The 19,773-nt window shown below is 42.9% G+C and overlaps 1 protein-coding gene across 6 annotated transcripts in view; it reads right to left on the minus strand.

Moving 5' to 3' along the window:
- Positions 1-651: 651 nt before the first annotated feature.
- SORCS1 (sortilin related VPS10 domain containing receptor 1) overlaps positions 652-19,773 on the minus strand; it is a 508,818-nt gene continuing 489,696 nt past the window's right edge. The window contains exons 25-27 of one of the 6 annotated variants that reach the window (XM_042908548.1): positions 6,021-6,126; positions 5,738-5,898; positions 652-3,914 (exon numbers count right to left, since the gene is read on the minus strand). In XM_042908548.1, coding sequence (XP_042764482.1) covers positions 3,850-3,914; positions 5,738-5,898; positions 6,021-6,126 — 332 coding nt within the window. In that variant the 3' untranslated portion in view covers positions 652-3,849. Of the gene's footprint in view, positions 4,187-5,074; positions 5,184-5,737; positions 5,899-6,020; positions 6,127-19,773 lie in introns of those variants that run through there. The other 5 variants (XM_042908549.1, XM_042908545.1, XM_042908546.1 and 2 more) reach the window with 5 other exon arrangements.

Genomic DNA, 19,773 nt, shown 5'->3' on the forward strand with positions numbered 1-19,773 from the left:
CCCACTGACAATACCAAAACTGGGAGTTATCTTCTTCCTTCAGATTGCATGCATGGGGACGCTGAAGCTTTCGTATGTGAAAGTCTTTGATCAAGGTCACACAGCTGGCATAGCCAGAAGGAGAGCTCCACTCTCCTAATTTCAGGGTGGGAGCCTCTTTTATGCTGTCATCTGGGTCTTTACCACTCCCCGGGTTTTTCAGGTCATTGTATCACATGGAGGTTCGCTCCTTCAGTAACTACAAGATTTTAAACAATTTGAGTGGGTTTGTCCCATATTAATAAGCTCTAATTTTGAACTGAATATAATGAGCATGTTACACATTCCAAAGTAACCAGTTTGGAGTGATTTTTAAGTAGAATCATGTACTTTAATAAAGCAACAACATTATATAGTCAACTAGAATACAGGTAGAATTTAGGTATTTGTACTCTCCTTCGTTAGCAAAAACGAAAACCAAGCAAGCAAGCAAACAAACAGAAAAACCCTTGGAGACTGTGGTTTTTAGTCTATTGTCACATAGTTAGCCTTAATAAAAATCCTATAGCTGCATCACTTGTGTATCAAGACTGAATGTCACAGTTGGGTTCGAGATAAAATACACTCCTTGAGGCCAAGACTTTAGAGACATTATCTGTTTAATAAATATGATTGTAAAAGCAATAAACAAGAGCAATTATACATTACACTACATAGTATTTAACAAAAAAATACATCAAAAAAGTCATTTGAAAATTAGAAGTAGTTCCGATACTATAAGAAAACTTTTTTTTTTTTTTTAAATTGGCTTCCTATAAAAATAAGTTGGCAAATGAGGGATTTCAATGCTCAGTTGGAATCCTGGAAAACACAGAACAGCTGCCAAACACCCCATTGCTCTCAAAGTTGCTGTTTGGAACTTCTGAAAAAAAAAGCAAGGCAAACCTCTGCATTTTGGACAGTGAATCCAATTAGGAATAAGGCGAAGGAGAAAATGTTGGCTGGGTATTTCAGGGTAGAGCATGCACAGTTTGCCCTCTGGAAGTTTTGGAAAACATCACAATATCAGATTTTTAGCTTGCCCTGAATTTTCCCTTCCACGCCCATCCCTCACCACTCACTCCTCTGGCCCACCAAACTCCTCACTGTGTTTGCACCTGCTGTTAGTGAGTAGGTAGGCACTTGGGTCCCTCCCATTTGTAGGCTCTCATTACTACGTTCTCTTTGGGATTGAGCTGGAATGGCAGGGTGCAGAGGTTCCCAAACTTCTGTGTGCATCACAATAACCTGAAGGGCTGGTAAAAACAGACTGCTGGGCCCCTAGCCCCCTGATTCAGTAGGACTTCAGTAGGGGGACCCCAAATTTCTAATAAGTCTGAGGTGATGCTGATTCTGCTGGTCCAGGTACCACACTTTGAGAACCATAGAGCTAGATTGTAAGAATAATGAGGTCCCCTCTGAGCAGTACCTAGCCTCACTAATCTCCTACAGGTGGGAGGGAGCTTGGAGGAGAGGCACATGAGGACCCTGGAGATGCTCACTAGAGAGCTGGCCATCTGTGATCACTTTCCAAAATGCCAGGCATCTCATGTCTACCTCGATTTTTACTTAGGACTTGCAAGCCCATCCTTCCCTACGTTTTCTCACGTAGTCTTTTCATGTATCCCTTCAACGAGTGGTTTTCTTAATACCTACTCTAGGCAAGGCACTGTGCTAGATTCAGAGGGTTTTTCCACTTCTCATAATTTTCCAATTAAAATTACTTGAACTGCAACTCCAAGGACCCCCTGTGCTGTTTTGAGGGAGCCTCTTTTGGTTTCCCAACATTTTGTCTTCCAGATTAAACTTGGGCGGCTCCAACTGAAGCGGATCGATGAGGATGTGTCCTATGGGATAGGAAGCCTGGCAGGTTGGGGATCAATTGAGTTCTACAAACAGATGGTTGCCGCAGGCATAATCCATTTCCCAGATCCACACTGGGCATCCTCAATCACAAAAACTTCTGCTTGGTTAACTTCTGACTGCAGCTTTGTCACTCTTCTCCTGCCCAGCTACATAAGGGCAGGGCTCCTCAAGACCTTTGGGACACCCCCATTATCACTGGGACCCTGTTATAAACTGTTACTGGCCTGGGAACATGGCCAAGAAGGAGGCTGCTCCCTCTGAGTGGTTTTTCAAAACTGCTTTCTACTATATTTTAGAGTGGGCTTTACCCAACTCATAATCCTCCAAGGGCTTCTGCTGGACATGCTTCTGTGTCATTCTTTCTCTGGTGATTCTTTCATTATTGCCCTGGGCAAACAGGGATTTTTCATGCCTTGAGTCATTCTGCTTTAGTTAGACATCTACCTCCTCCCCTTGAAGCTTATTAATTTTTCCTTTGCCAATACTACGATACTCAGAGATCAGAGATCACACATGTGAAATGTCTGGGTTCCTTCATAACCAAAATTGCATCCTTATGTAAGACAAGACCTCCATATGTTCTCAGACTTTTTGACACTCTTCAATATTAAATCCATTAACCTGCTTCTTCTTCTCGTTAAAATCAGTTTTATTTTACAAATAGCTTTACTCTACGGTGAGAGAACAAATACTGGGTAATAGCAACCATTACAGAAGGAAACTGCCCTGCCACACAGTAACATGTCAAAACATTTCTCGCGAGAATATTCTGGAATCTGCACACGAGAGATTTTTGTTAAGGTGTGAGAATACCACTACGCATCTGTCTGCTTTCTTTTCCAGTGTACATGGCCAGGTCTGAATTGTTTTGCATGTATCAACTCTTTCACACACATTGCATGTTTCCAGGTGAGAAAAGGCAAGGCTATTTGCAAGAGGCAGGTTCTCCAGGAGGAGACAAAGGGTACATGGAGCTGAACCCTGCAGGGCAGGACAGCCTGGTCAGTGTGTAGGGAAGCTGGCATGCTGACGGATCAGAAATTTGAATGTGACAAGGGCAAGGTTGGCAGGCGCCAGGCCAGTATTTAGGAAATACCGAGGTTCGTGTCCAGAATCTTGCAACATGTTTGGGAAGAAAAAAGTAGGGGGACTTGAAAGACCACTTGGAAACTGGAAGGAAGGGGTACAAAGACATCAAGAGGTCATGATCACACATGGACAGCAAACACATGGGGAGGCCAGACGACGGGTAACTGGGATTCTCTTTTCTATGTTGGTTGGGGCGAGAGTAGGGAAGCTGCAAGGGAAAGCCTGGGTGAGGGAAAGGTCCACTTCTCACATGCCTGCCCCCTGCCTGCCTGCATCACTCTGCCTGAGTATATGGAACTTCAACTCGCTTCTTCATCCCTGTGGCCATACAGAATGCAAATAAGCAGCCCTGTGGTCACCGCTGGCCAACAGGGCTACCAGAGATAACTGAGAACAGAAAAATGGCAGTAAGGAAAGTGGAACAGAGAAACAGCTCAGGGTTTCACACTCCTGTGCATGTCTTTGTGTCTTATGAAAGGGGCTGGGGTGGCTAATCCACCCGTCAGCCCGTAGAGCTAAAATAGCTGTTAAATCTAGAGCCAAGAATATTTCCAAAAACACATGCAGATTTCCTTGGCCTCTATATGTTATGAATGTTCTACAAACACGACCGATCAGAAAAAAGAGAGAGAGGGAGAAAGGGGGAGGGGAGTGTTTTTTCCATTAAAATAGAGCACCTGTACACTGCCCCTCCAAGCATGTTCTCAAGGTATTGTCCACATGCACAGGCTTAAAGCTAAAAACCCTTGTTGTCTGTGTCTGAAGAATTAAAAAGTCCAGATGCAGTGAGTGTTTGTTTGTTTGTTTGTTTGGATTTTGATTGTTTTTATTTTATTTTTTTGTTTGTTTGTTTTTGTTTTTACTGGCGTCCTCCATTCAAACATTTACATAGGTAGGGATTTCTTTTGTGCTTTGATTCTCAGCAACTATGGAAATACTTCCTGGCAAAATAGGAAACAGAACAACAAAGGAAAGAAAAAAAAAACATAAAGTTAGTGGTCATGAAGGATGGTGCACTTGACAAGAGCGAAATTCTTTCCTGATCGGCAGGTCGCCTGTAGCCTTTGGGGGTTTTCCTTAAATTGCAAATTGCGCCCCAGCAGATCCCCGCTTTGGCGTTGAAGGCGGAGTGGCGTGTCTTGCTCTTTGCAATCGGAGAGATGAGTCACCAGGTTGAGTAGAAGGGGAGGGAGGGGAGGGTAAAGCTACTCTCCTAAGAGAAAACGTGTAACACTTACTCACTTAATGACACTGGAAATGGGAAGGTGTCAGAGACTGTGCAGTGTGCTGCCGGACGCTCCTGGCGAAGGAGGGATCGCCACTTTAATAAAGTCAACGGCGCTGTGCTTCATACCCCGTGGAAATGGGATTGAAAACCAAATGACCCACAAAAATGCGCTTACAAGCTTTAGAAGTAAATAGACAGGGTGAATGCTTCTCTGGACTTAAAGACAGAAAAGCCTTTTTCTCCTGAACCTAAAGCAATTACACACTTATCACCCTGTCTCCCCAAATAAAAGAAAGCACGCTCTGAAAACTGGACCCCAGTTGTGGCCACAGTTGTCATTATTACTTCTGATACAAGCCAGTCACTGCACTGAAATTTTCCCCAATACAGCCAAGAACTTTTCCCCCATCCATTTAAAGAGAGGGCTATGTTTCCACTTAGGTGTTCATTTCGTTTTCTAAGTAGCAGATACAAAATCCTAGGCAATGAATGGCCTTCTAGAAGGCTTGGTATTCTGACATTAGAGGGAGGCATGAATGGTTAAATCATAATTTATCCACCCTGGGCAACAATACAGGATCTAGATGGCAATATTACAACGTCAACTCTGGATTCCTGATGCCAACTCCTGATTCCTGGCAAGCCATGGATCCCAATGGTGGTTCCATGGGTCTGTCGACCTCCCTTGGCAAGTTTCCTCTGCCACAAATAGTAGGGTTCTAGACCTAGCTGTTGGGATTCCCATGTTTAATTCACAGGCAGAGAGACAGAGCTCTACTGATATAGAGTAAGGTCCATTTTAAGACTTCTGATAGGGGACAGGTAAAAATGAGGAAAAAATCTGCTGATCTGCTCTGTAGCAGTCTAGCCCTCCAGTGGTCTCTTTCAGGAAACATCACTCCTGGAATGTTCTACAAATTTTATGCCTCTTGTCCTCAGAATTCCCAGGTTCCGTGTTTCCTGGAGGACAGTTTTTAGATGACTGCCAAATTAAAAAGAAAAAAAAAAAAAAACAAAGAAACAAAAACCCAGGGTCATCAGCCCAGTCCTCCTCTATCATGTCACTTCTCTACAAGTATTCTGGAGTAATATTTCCTCCTTAGAGTTGTCTCTAGGTGAGGCTGTCCTGCCTTACCCTGTCACTCCATAGCCTGCTCCTCATAAGCTGCCTGGCCCTCCAGATGACCAGATCCAGCCTCTGAGGCCCGTCCTTCTTGTACATTGTTAGAATAAATGCTTTGCTCTTTGCCCATGAACATTTTTGGAGCCCCATATTTTAGAGGAAAAGTTTTTGCAAAAAGAAGAATAAAGTCACAAGAGAGGGAGAAAAAAAAAAAACTACATAGGAGCAAGAAGCCTTTTTTTTTTTTTTTTTCTTATTCCAATGGGAGGAAGCAGGGAAAAAGACATCTTAGCTGTTTCTCTTAGGAATGTTAGAGCAGAAGAAAGTGGTTACGTCAAGCCAGAAAGGGGTTAGGCAGAGTCAGCCATTAACTACCCAGGCTGAACAGCTGAGGGCTACTGGGAGTCATTTACCTATGAGCTGGGAATCCACCTTCTCATCTATCAGTTGGCCAGGCCTCCTGAGTTCAGTCTGAGGGATATGGGGCCTGCTTTCAGTGGGACTGACTCGACTGACCATCTCTCGTTCTTTCTCATTTTGCATCTGGGCATAAACATTAATCCCCGGGATCTTCCTAAAACATTAACAGACAGCATCATGGCTATGCATGGGAGACGTACGTCGCGGCATTTCATGCTTCTGAACCTGTCAGGGAGAAGGACAGGGGAGGGGAGACATGGACGGAAGGACACGTACCTTTTAAACTTGTAGATGACGAACACGGCCAGCCCCACAAACACCACTGAGAGCAGCATCAGCATGGCAGACCCACTGTGAGTTGGAGTGAGGTCCACCAGCGGGGCTAGGGGAGAATACAAGGCATGGTCACCGGCAGAGATGGGGGCACGCCTGGCTCTGTAAGAGGCTCACAACTCTCCCCACAGAGGCATGGTGAGTGCCAGGAAACCAGGTGGAGTCTGCACACAGATGAATGTCACACAGCTGACACGTGAGGGGGGCATTGGAGCCTGTCCTAGCCCCTAGGATGCTCCAGCTGGCCTATTTAAGAAGCGCAGTGGATGACTGGAAACACAGACCCTGGAGCCAGACTTCGGGGATTCCAGGCTGCTCTCCCACGTGCTGGCTATGGGATTCTAGGCACGTTATTTCACTCAACAGGCTTATGTGGTGAGATGAGAACAGCAGTACATATCTCACCAGGTTTTTGTAGGGACCAGTTGAATTAATGTACGTAAAGCACTGATAACAGTACTAGACACGTATTAAGTCTTCTGTAAGTTCCACAGTTTATTACTACTGCTGCTATTATTTTTAATCAACACCTATAAGACTATAATTACTACACTTTCCTATACTCTCGAATGCAAGCTTTCCTCGCACTAAGCAATGCACATCCCCAGAAAAACCAACAGGGATATTTTTATGAATTATCCCCACCCCCCTCTGTCTCTGCAACCATCATGTGAGACAAAGAACTAGAGAGTAATGGAGCATCCTTATCTCTTCTGCACACAGGAAACGGATGGCTAAGTGAGTATTTCACAAAATCAGCCACTGTGATGCAGGCAGGGGGGTGTATGATTCAGGGTCGTCTGTAGAACTTCCCAAAGCCCTGACAGCTCATACCAGGAAAGACCAGCCTCTCAGATGCAGTGAGTTCTCCTCTTGGACCAAACAGATGCATCTGCATCCATAAAAGTCCTCCAGCCCTGAGTTTGCTCTCAGAGCGTAGCGTCTCTCTCTCCACCTCCAAGTCCTCTGCAATCTTAGGGTCAAATCTGTTCGTGCTTTAAGGGCTTTGTTTGCAATTAATTTTCAGTCTCTCAAAAACTGACATTTGAAAATATAGCGTAGCTCAAGCATAAAAGCCAAACCACATGCACACCTTAGAAGCCTGGATGCTGACCTTTATCTTCCATCATTTAAGTCAAGTCTGGTAGTCAGAAATGTGGGTGACCTTCAAGCACCATTTCCCATGGCTTTTCTCTGTTGAGAGCCAAGAAGGCAACCTTCTCATCACCCGGGTACAAAGGTTCAGGAACTGGGGACTGTATACTGACATTCTCCAACAAGACGCGAGGAAGCCTCTGCTCTGTCTGGTTATTGTACGATTGAGGTCCAGCCACTCAGCGCTACTGAAAAGCCATGTTCCGGACGCCAAATCGTTTTGGTGGGAAATACAGGCCAAGCCCTCTTTCTCCGAAAACAGGTTTAGTTGTTGTAGTAGAATCAGCTTTGAGGAAGCAGGCAAATTAAGCAAGCCCTGTGATTCTCTCTCCTGTGTAAGTCGAGCAGCACTTGTGCTTGTGGTGCCCGTGGGTGAGTCTGTGTGTGAGGAGGCTGTGGTGAGACAGCCAAGGCCAAGGTGCTTCCGGGTCAACATGAGAACATGAAAGTGTCTTTCATTCGCTGAGGCAAACACAGTGCCATCAGCAAAGGAGTCCAGAAACACTTGAGAACACACACCAGAATTGGCAGGCTGTCCCTGGAGAAGAGGCCACCTTTTGTTTTTCATGGACATTATCACCACTGACTCGCACAAATGGAAGGGGGGGGGCAGTGTGACCTCTGCTGAACAGAAAAGAACAGTAAGGCTCTCACTGGTTCATGTCGTTCCAAAGGACACAGAACCAGGAAGTGGAAGTACTAAGCCTTAAACCTGAGCCCTATCCCAAACACACACCTGGGGCAAATTTCAGCGGAAGATACCAGAAATTTAAAAACATACATCTTCTGTCTATATACCAAGAACTGTATCTTCCATATATCTATGGAAGAACTACAGTGTGAGAAGCAAATTAAGTGGCTCCAGCTAAAATATTATCAAGCCTTAACAGGACCAATTAGAATCACAGAGCATGCACTCTTACACTTGGGTGACATATATATGTTCATACATATGGTATGTGTGTGCATGCGTGCATGGTACATGTGCATAGAGAAACGCGCCCAGCACCTGGCTTCAACACACATCAATCCACAGTCAACATTATTTTATTTTTCCCCATCTAGTCCCGACAACCTCAACTGTTGGGTTATTCTGAAGCAAATCTTAGCTATCATATAATTCCATCTGTAACTCTCAAAGAGAAGGTCTTGCTCTGTCTTGACATTATCACAACCGTGTCATCACACACAAGGAAATAAAAGTGGGAAGATACTTTATAGGTAATCCTCTAATGCAAACCCTTAGCTTGACAGGGAACACATGCAGGTTCAGGCAGGGGCCTCTGTTTAAGACGGTTTAGAGGCAGGTTAGCTGTATGAGGAAACTTCTCCTTCCTAGCTGCATGCTTTTTCACAAGCAGCAGAGATCAGTGCTATGCAGTTACCAGGAAGGATACTGGTAACTGCTTGAAAAGGCTGGCATTTGGAATAAATGGAAAAGTAAAGAGAGGAAATTGCTTCGGCCAGGCTCTCGCTAGCAGAGAAAGTGTGTGTGCGCACACACACATGCATACACACACACACACACACACACATGCGCGCGCGTGCGTGCACTCCCTTCCCTTCCTCATCCTCTATCTCCACATCACAGGCTTAAATCATTCAATTCTAAATCATTCCTCATTAAATCATCATTCGTAAATAAGCAGCAATAGCACTGGTAAGTAATTAGCAAAGTATTTTGGGAAAATGAACTTCTGTAATCTGAGTTCTAAAGTGCATGCTGTCTGCTGCCCCCATCTCTGCATCACTTAGCAGCATGTGGGTGGTGGGGGCGGGCAGCAGCAGGCAGAGCAGGGACAGACTGGACGCCACTGCCCTCTGTGTTCCGTGGCGCTGCTTGCTGACCTGGCCCGGGATATAAACGGGCCTATTACTGCCGCACAACAGCAGCTGCATTATCTTAGTTTGCCTAATACTTAGGTGCGTGTGTGTGTGTTCTGCTGAGGAATGAAAACTTGTGATAAATGGGTTTTAGTTTGTTGTGTGGAATTAGCATAAATTAATCCCTCTCCAGTTGCAGCCTAAACAAGGTAGAAAAGGGAAAGAACGTGCTGAGCAGTTTATTTGCTATTATCCACACACACAGTAAAAGCAGGGACATGTCCGTTCTGTAAGTGAGTCCACATTTTCTAAGCCTGGGTGCTGGCTCACATTGTTTCTGAAATCCTGCGAAGACTCAGAAGTGCACTGAATTATGTTCTTTTCATGAGGACCTAGGCTGATTATAGTAATGGCATTGCTTATGAGGATAACAAGTCTTCCTGTGAAAAGTGAACGATGTATATAGGGTGTGCTAAATAAATGGTCATGGCCTATGTGCGTGAAAGCAATTTCAAAACTCCATGTCTGGGGTGAAGAAATTGATTATAGTCCCTTTTTGGTACCAGGTTCTGAGTCTGGCACTTCTGGGCTTAAGTGACTTACCCTGAACCTCAATGCCATCATCTACATAATGGAGCTAAAACTAAGTGCTTGTTTTAGAAAGTTGTGAGGATAAACCAAGATGGAATTTTTATAGCACTTGGCATAATTCCCAGCACATAGTACGCGCTCAATGTTCGTAACACTGTCCTGTCTTTGCTATTGTATCCCGAAAGGGTCTTCTATAGAAAACAAGCCTCGATGGATGATGGAATTAACCATGCTAGATAATTCTGAAAATTCCCCATCTTAGAAATTTGCAATGCTCATCAGTAATTAAACTTTCACAGCAGTCCTGCAGGAAGGAAACTCACTGAACTCTACCATAGTGTTTCCCAAAATCATATGGCCAAAGACCCTTTGCAGACCTAGGTCCCATGCAACATACTTGAGGAAGAGCTTCATACTGGGTACCACCTCCCCCTTTGCTACAGGCTTGCCCCTTTGTTTGGTCTATTTCCATGTTGTAAATATGGTGGCATCAGCCGGTGAAGCAGTGCTAGAAATCCTTAGTGCTGTCTGTACTCTCGTCCTAGCAAAGGGACTCTCTTGGAGAACTCCTACCTGCACTCTGACCCTGAAACCCTGAACTACATTTCAAATTCATTTGTACATTTCTAATGCAGGACTTAGTGCTGTCAAGAAACTCACAAAAGCAAGTTTGCCAAGCTTTGATTTTCTTTTTGACTCTCCTGCCACCAAAGCAGACCTGAGCTGGGCTTTAGTAACATGCCCGTATATCATGAAATCCACGTGATCTGAAATCTCTTTTCCAGAAATTAAGGTGATATGGAAATGGTACAAAGATAATCTAGAATGCAGAAAGAGCAACAGGTTTTCATTTACAAAAACACTTTTTGTTTCTGTCAGTTCAAATCCAAACCCAATCATGAGAGCCATAAGGACTGCCATACTGTAATGAGATAAAGCCACAATCCTGGAGGCCTAATGGCCAGATTGTGTGAGAATTCCAGTGAAGGCACTAATGCCTTCACAATGTGAAGCATTGCTACTATTTTTAAATTGAAGATAGTCTTCAGGAACGTCCAGCCATAGAGTTTAGGTCACTTGGACACGTAAGGACAACTATGGGTGATTCGAAGACAAAACTTATCACTGTAGTTGACAGACAAGAAGAGAAAGGTGTATTTTCGTTTTCTAGGGTTGAAAGTTCCAGGGTTGAAAATCTTGCTTACTTTGTAAAGTGTTTCTCAAAGTACAAATTTATAGACTACCCGAATCAGAATCACCTGGAGAATGTGTGAAAATGCAGTGCCCTAGGCTTCACCTGAGAAAAGGAAAATCCATATGTCTTTGAGAATCGATCTCAGAAAACTATATGCAACATGCTACACAGGTCACTGTTGTGCACAACAGTTTGAGAATACTGCATGCAAGGTCCCACCTACTATCACTCATAAAACATCCAGTCCTTATCTTTAGAGTGTGCCTGACCTTTACATTCTCTGGGTCACTAAAATAAGACAAAATAAAAGACATACCCCTTGATTGCTAAACGTAGCTTAACCTCATTGTAACTTTGGGAGAGCTTGTTAAACTACCTAAAAGCATTTCCAATCTCCCCTAAGAGAGTGGGCAGCCTTGTGGAGATTGACTGCATTGCTGGATAAATTCTCTACCCATCTTTGTATCCAAGCCCTCTGCAATTTGAGTTTGAAGCTTTTCATAACAAGAGGTGAAATCTGTTTCCTCACCCCTTGAATGGGGGCTAGTACTACAACATGATATGGCCATGGAATGAAATGGGAGTGAAAGTGTGCCAATGTGAGCTTCAAGGCCCCTGCACTTTTCCTCTATCTCTTGGAATCCTGTCATTGTCATGTATAAACACACCTAGAGTAGCCTGATGAAGCATGACAGATCACATTGATGAGAACTAAGTTCTAGAGCAGCCTACAGCCAGCAGACCTGGCACACGGGGCAGCCCAGCTCACTAGATTCAATAATAGAAGCCACTGAATTTCTGGGTGATTTGTTACACAGCAATAGCTTACTAATACCTTCTCTCTTCAAAATTTCTCTCTACTGGTTAAACACCCAATTCGTAATTCTTTTTTTTTTTTTTTAATTTTAATGTTTATTTATGTTTGAGAGACAGAAAGAGACAGAGTGTGAGCGGGTGAGGGGCAGAGAGAGAGGGAGACACAGAATCTGAAGCAGGCTCCAGGCTCCAAGCTGTCAGCACAGAGCCCGACGCAGGGCTCGAACTCACAAACTGTGAGATCATGACCTGAGCGAAGTCAGACGCTTAACCGACTGAGCCACCCAGGCGCCCCACCAATTAGCAATTCTTATGTTTGGGCTCTACATTACCCAATTCTTGCCACGGAACTCTGGTCTTCTCTGTATTTTATGTGTGTTCTCCTGCCTTCCATTTCATGCCAATCTCTCTATGTGCCTCTCTATGTGCCAAGACTATGTGCCTTGCCTTCCCTTTGGGGAACTGTGTCTCCTGCATCCTAACTATTATTTCTATTTCCAACCTGATGCATATCTGTACCCTGTATCTGAACTGTTCATATGATCCCTCCCCCTGACAATTTTCCACCTAAGAGTTTCTAGAAACATCCTCAGGCCAGGCCAACTCAGGCCAGTTACCATGTAGACATTTAAGGTTTCTTTCTTTCTTTCTTTCTTTCTTTCTTTCTTTCTTTCTTTCTTTCTCTTTCTTTCTTTCTTTCTTTCTTTCTTTTTTTTTTCTTCTTCTTCTTCTTCTTCTTCTTCTTCTTCTTCTTCTTCTTCTTCTTCTTCTTCTTCTTCTTCTTTTTTTTTTATGGGGCCAGAAACATCTCAGGAAAATATGGTGAAGAAAGAATCTATTAGAAGCTAAAGAGCAACCTCAATGCTGGCCTCTGATATATTTATGAAAATAACACATTCATGCGATCACATTGGGGAAAGGAGTATGTTTAGATATGCTGGCACCCGTTATTACCTGCCATAAAGCCATAGTGGCTTAATAGTTGTCGAAAGCCACTGAATCCACACAACTGTGAAAAAGCCTAAATATTTGCAGAGGACAAAAAGCGTTTATTTGGGGGAAAAATAGAAGAAGGGAAAAATACTACTAGGATGACTTTACTCACAAAGATTTGTGAATGATAACTGTGTAGATAACAAGGCAACCGGAGACTAAAGGGATGGATGAATTTATTGGCTGTGGAAGAATTTCACTAGTACCAATTTCATCCCTAAATGGAAAATGTTATTGCAACAATTTATTTCACTTTACAGTTCAGAGCCCCACAACTCCACAATATGGCATCTGCATCCATAATGATGTGACTTAGATGATATTTTACTTTCTAAAGCTTCTCAACTGATGCTAATTCCACCTTCAAGTGGAAAGTCTCTTTCTCAATGTGAAACTGTTGCGCACAATTCACGATGTATCCTGACCTAGGCTGAAATTCTGGTTCCTCACCCCCTCCCACATTTACTCATAACATATCCAAGGGTAGCAACTGAAGCCCAAAAATATTAATTCTCTAATATCTCTGCGATAGTTATCTTTTTATTACACCTAAAAAAGAAATTGAACCAGTCAGCAGCAACGATGGAGGCCAAGATAACACAAGATAACAGTTTTATTAAAAACCCACACATATCCTTGACAAAGGACAGCTTTCCTAAACCTAAACAGCTTCAACAAGGCAACTGCTAGACAGACAGGATGGGATGGGAGTAGTTTGTATTAAAAAAAAAAAAAAAAAAAAAAAAAAAATATATATATATATATATATATATATATATATATATATATATATATATATATATCTATCTATCTCCTGGAATTTGAGGCTCTTCCTTTGAGCAATATTAACCTTTCACGTTTTTTATCATCTGCATCCAAAACTCTGGAGGAGCAGTGACCCCGCTGGAAAGCTGAGGGTAGAAGATCACCCTGGTTCTCTAACACATGCAAAAAATACAGTGAAATGCAGAGGCATCATTTTCTGCTCACACTAGCACATTAATAGCATCTAGATAATACAATTTGTTCAACTTTCATAAAACTCATGGCTATTCAATTACATCTGCCACTAAGATTCTAGTTCATACTTTAATCATTTTTCAACTGCCTCTCGGCCACAGCTCTTGGCTGGCCTTTGCCATTCATCTAGATAACGGATATAGCAGATCTCAGATTCACAGACATGTTTCATTTTTCCCCCCTTCCTCCCACTGCCATCTACCCATTCTGCCAATTAGGTTGGCTCCAGATATGCGGAAAAATTAGATTTTAATGTTTATTACTAATTTCCTCCTACACTTAATATCACAGGCCTTTCTTTTTTAATGCGTGCTTCTGTTTTAGTGGATGCCCTGAGCTATAAATCAGATTTATTGCTGGCGACAGACACGCACATTCCCTTGTTATACAGATGGAGTTGTGTCTGTAAAGTGCTCTATGGGAGTGGTTGGTGAGGCTGGGGGAAGACCTGGCTGTATACACATCATTTGGGGAACTTGTTAAAAATGCACATTACCAGTATCACTCCTTGGGATTTGATTTATGTGCAGCAAGACCTGAACAATCTCTACTTTTGGGAAGCTGTCTAAATAATCAGAAAGCAGAGTTGGGTCAAGAACAGATGCTTTATAACTGGGTTCGTCTACACTGGCTGATACAGAGTCTTTCCAACCATACATGTTTCCAGGGAAGGATCAGTTCCAGCACTTCTAGCTCTTGTAGGTCCTCTGTGTGGCAGCCACACCACGTAAGTTTCAGTTTGTTTGTCCAATAAGTCATTCCTGTGAGATGTAAATCATCCCCATGGTGCTGTTGTTTGTAATGTAGTGTGAATCAATCTAGTTAGGTTTTCTGTTCTCAAATAAAATAGTACCCCTTGCTTGTTCAGCCTTTAACTTCCATTCTCATGCAGAACCTCGTCTCTTCTACCTTGAAAGAATCAACGCATTTTTAAGCTGTTTTCCCCCACTCCCATGGCCAAATATAATCACTGGATTTACTCATGACTGTGGGTTCTCACCGCAACAAAGATACAGAGTTTGAAATAGCTTAAAAGATTTGTACCAGCAATTAGGGCTTTGATCTATCCACTGTCAGCAGACCCCTCCTACCCAGGAATCGGCTATAAGGTGGTTGATTCTAGCTCTGAATTGAATGTGCAGTCTGCTCCTGGTCTCACCAGGGTATCAACCTTCTATTTCCAGCTTCCAGGTAGAGTTTTCCACTCATCTGCTTTATGATATCAAACCCGACCTGAACCACTGATCTTTGGCAACCAAAAAAGAGGCTCCTACTTCTAGGGCTCCATCTCTATCAGATAAGTTACCATCTCTTGCCTCGTGGGTTGAAAACATCTTCTAAAATGTGTAAAAAAAATGTTGTTAAAAAGAGAAAGCTTATTGACTGTTGCCCAAATTTATTATTTAAAAAAATCCTTCTTCCATCTGCCCTTCTTTCCTTTTCCATATGCATCATACTTTGCAATTTCAAGGATGCATTATTGAGGGTTTTCTCACTAGCAAGCATGGGTGATGAACAACAAAAGTTGTAACATAAATGGAGTATCAAATAATGGCAGATTTGATTTCCCTGAATTTATCCCTCTCTCTTGCCTCTGCTCATAATTTTACCTTCAGTAGATATATCAATTAAGGATATTTAAGGATATATATCTAGATACCCCAAACCACATCAAATTATGCATCACTTTATACATAAACCACACAAAGTCACCTTGCTCTGCCTCTGCTCAACACAGCCCCTCAACCTGGCATGCTTTTTTTCTCTTTGTTTTGGTGAATCCGTATTCAATCTTAAAGCTCATCTTTATTGAACCTGGCTGCTGCATGGAATACTTTTCATCTTCTTTATTTAGAATTAGTAAAGCTTCCTGCAAATCACTGTTGTGCCTCAGGTTCAGCCAATGTGGACTGAGTGAGGCTCCTAGCTCATCTCACATCACCAGATGAACCAAAGGTTTAAAGGACTAATTGCAAAGTAAGGCACAGTGTCACTTGAGGAATAAGGTGATAAATCTGAAATGGACCTCGCCCTTGAGTAAATTCCAAGTATGAGGGGCAATGAGAAAAACCGCTGGCATTTTAAGGATATCTTCTTAACAGCTTAACTTTGTCTTTTCATAAGCACCAACAGAGATCAAATGCTCTGCATCTGATTTGAAGCCTTCCTGTGAGTCTTACTGGAAAAACTCTCCCTGGGATGACATCGTAGCTCTTAAGATGTGGAAGAATGTAGGTAAATAAAAATAATACCAAGGAATAATAGAAGGCCAGGGTAAAACCATGGATGAGAGAGAGCTCAAGGGAGATGTCACAAAAGATGTGAAGAAGGTCTGGTTTGACAAGGTCAAGATAGTGCAATCTAACGTGTTGACCCTGAGCTCTGCCATGAAGTGAGGCACAGTGTGACATGGGAAACACTCCTGCCAGTGACCAGGGCAGGGAAATAGGGCTGCTACGTATACTTGGTGCAGTCTCCTTCTGGAACAGCTCTCCTGCCAGTCCTTCTCCTCTCTAGGTTTCCTTAATCTGGGACACAGAACTCTAATTTTTCTTCAACTTTCTCATTTCCCACAACGTGGATATAAACAATTATAATGCCTCTTGAAGGGACATGTGACATAAGAAAAACACAAAGATGTGCTTTCCGCAGACACTTATTGGAGAAGAGAAGGCCAGGTCTACCTCACCAGTTATTTGTTAAGAGGCAAGATGTCATGGAACAGATTCACAATCCAGTAAACTGAAGCTAAAGGTTCACTGAGGGAATGGGATATTGAATATATCTCTAGTGGTTATAAATTATTTACACATCTAATTATTTATAAAGGCAATAGTTATTGAGCACCTGATATGTGCAAGTTCTCTGTTAGGTATAATGGTTACCATCATCACTAGACAAATATAGATTTAAAAAGTCCATGTGAGTTGAAAGAAGGAATAGATGATATCCTGGGTAAAAGTCTCTAGAAAGACAACCATGCAAATGTTGGCATTGATTTAAGTCTTAAAAATCAAACAGACTTAGGAGATGCAGAGAGGTGGTGAAGGTGGTAGATATATTCTAGTTGAGAACAGCATGAGCAAAGGTACACTTCAGTCAAAACACCAGCGTTCTAGTCCGGTACCTGGCTTGATCGATTTCTACTCCTTTTTCCCACTCTCTGGGTTGTTGCGGAACATCATGGCCTTTGTCCACTAAACACGGCTGCTTTCATGTCTCAAAAGCCAAAGAGAGCCACTCTGGCCACAGCCCTCCCTCAACTTCTTGTTAATAGTCTCATTCTCTCCCTACTCACATGCAATTTCAAATCCCTTTTTCCACAAACAGAATTTCAGAAACCTAGCTGTCATGAGTGGCTGAGCTCTCAAGAGGAAGTGAAAAGAAACGGAGAAGCACAGGAGTGGCTAAGAACAAAACACGGACGGCGTTCAAAGTTTAGCTCAGTGTAGATACCAAAGCTAATGAATTCCCAGGTAGAACATGTAGGGGGAAACAGCTTAAATCCAGTCTCTAATGACATCCAGACCTAGAAGTGCTTACCTTGTGTTCCCATAAAAGCAAACAGGGAACTGAATTTGAAAAACAAAATAAGGCCAGTAAATTCCTGAAAGGAGACAGTTCTTTTTCCTTGGAGACAAACCAAATTATGCACTGCCTCTCTCACCAGCAACATACTCTGGCTCAAACATTTTTAAAAGAAGCCTGCTGAACATCTGCTGGGCAATTAATGGAATGCAGCAGTGTGCTGGAATGGTCCCTAGGAAGGTATTAGCAATCCTGCTTAGGAGACATGAAATGTTGCAAACAGTGGTCCTTTTTCCTTTTTCTTTTTTCTTCTTTTTCAATTTTTATTTCCTCCTGCCTGCAGGGGGGATGAAAGGCAGGGAAAGGGAGTGAGGTAGACATTCTGCCTCAAATACTCTTCCTCACAGTTTTCCTCTTTCCCCCAGGGACCTTCGGCCTTCTCTTCCTAGCCACCCAAACAGGAGTGTGCTAATTTCAACTTAAAGAAAGTCTCGGCAGACACAATCTGCTACTCTGTTCGAACAGTTTACAACATCGAATGGCCAGGGCTAATTTAGGAGCAATCTCCAATGGGAAACTGATCCATCACACGTTTCACTTCCTCGTCACAGTCATTAAAGAGAGCACACCTTAACCTAAATCTTGTCTTTTGCAGTCAAAGTGAGGCCAAGAGTGATGTTGCACCAGTTCTAATGCAGTGATGGGGAACATGGCCACACTCAACACAGCAAGTCTCCAACTCCGTTATTCCATCAGCCCTTGACATCCTCTTCCTTTACTCTTCAAACTGGAGCTGATTATCTACATAGAAGTCTACATCTACTCCAGTCACTGGGCCAGTCATAATTGATCAATAATGCCACTTGATCAATGTCTGGAAGTCATCCTGTCAAAAGGCCCTACTCTCCAATCTAACAGAGAAGAACCCTGAATAAGCCACAGTGGTTGGAAGTCAAAGACTTCTTCACTCTGTTCCAACTACCTAGTCTAATATTGGGGTTTTGCCTCGAACTAGATTTTTCTTTTTTTTTTTTTTTTTAATTTTTTTTAATGTTTATTTATTTTTGAGACAGAGAGAGACAGAGCATGAACAAGGGAGGGGCAGAGAGAGAGGGAGACACAGAATCTGAAACAGGCTCCAGGCTCTGAGCTGTCAGCACAGAGCCCGACACGGGGCTCGAACCCACGGACCGTGAGATCATGACCTGAGCCAAAGTCGGACGCTTAACCGACCAAGCCACCCAGGCGCCCCGAACTTCATTTTTATTTTATTCTCTTAGTAATCTTGCATCATATAGATCTATATTGCAGGAAGTTCTTCTTCAAATGTCAGTGCGCTTACCTGAGCACCGGTAACATACCTTCCTTTTGCCACCACTTCTTCCCAGGGATCCGCCCCCCCAAATTCCCAGTGGTGGAACGAACTATAGACATTAATTGGATACATTTTCCAGATCCTCCCAACTTTGCATTATTCCTTGCCTGCTGGAACTTACACTAGTGTAATTAACCCTCATGGTTATCAGGAATGGACTTTCTTTCCTATCTGCAACTATGAATCCCACATGGATGCTTTTGGATGCCTTTGCTATATAGGTTTCCCTTGGCCAAGCTGTGGCCAAACCAGTTTCAGCTAATTGCCCATTTCTTTGATCCCTATTTTTCAGCCTGATCCCAGCTCTACCAGTTGTCATTACAGGAAAGCCTCCTCAGGTAACATTTAAAATAAGATTTCGAATTTAGCAAAATATTCTGAACCATCTCTGGAGTGTGATGTGATAATCAGTTAAATAAAAGTCAGGCACATAAAGTAACTGCTAGAGTAGAAGCATGGGAGGAAGCAAAGGTGGAAAATGCAGGTGGCCTCCAGAGCTGAAGGAGTGGGGTTAGTTCTCTGCCTCATTTAACCGAGGACAGTCCCCTTACCAACAGAGGTCCCAGGTAAACAGTAAGGGAGGTTTTTTTCTAATAAATGAAGCTACTCCACAGAAAAATATGTTGCTTGAAGATAGTGTTCGTTTAGAATCTGAGTAGCTGTAAAGCAAATTTTGCACTATGGGGGATGGACTAGTTGGCCACATCCCTTCAAACCCAGAGTTCAGTGTGGAGTATGGCTCAGTTGTCTTTAACCTCTAAACCAAAAGGGAACAAGGAACTCTAGCTGTCATAGGAGAGGATGGTAAGGTTCAGTCTGCCACCTAAACAAGCTGGACTGTCTAATTGGATTGATTGGTTAATCTATTTATTTATTTTTATTAAAAAAATAATGTTTATGCATTTTGAGAGAGAGAGAGAGAGAGAGAGAGAGAGAGAGCGCGCACAAATGGGGGAGGGGCAGAGAGAGAAGGAGACACAGAATCTGAAGCAGGCTCCAGGCTCTGAGCTGTCAGCACAGAGCTCCATGAGGGGCTTGAACTCGAGAATCATGAGATCATGACCTGAGCTCCAGTCAGTAGCTTAACTGACTGAGTCACCCAGGTGCCCCGATTGGTAAATCTATTGAAAACAATTTGAAGTTGTTACATTCCAGTCATTTGAAAAATGCGTCAATGGCGTGGCTATGATGCCACATGG

This window comes from Panthera leo, chromosome D2, assembly GCF_018350215.1.
Source record: "Panthera leo isolate Ple1 chromosome D2, P.leo_Ple1_pat1.1, whole genome shotgun sequence".
Lineage (NCBI taxonomy): Eukaryota > Metazoa > Chordata > Mammalia > Carnivora > Felidae > Panthera > Panthera leo.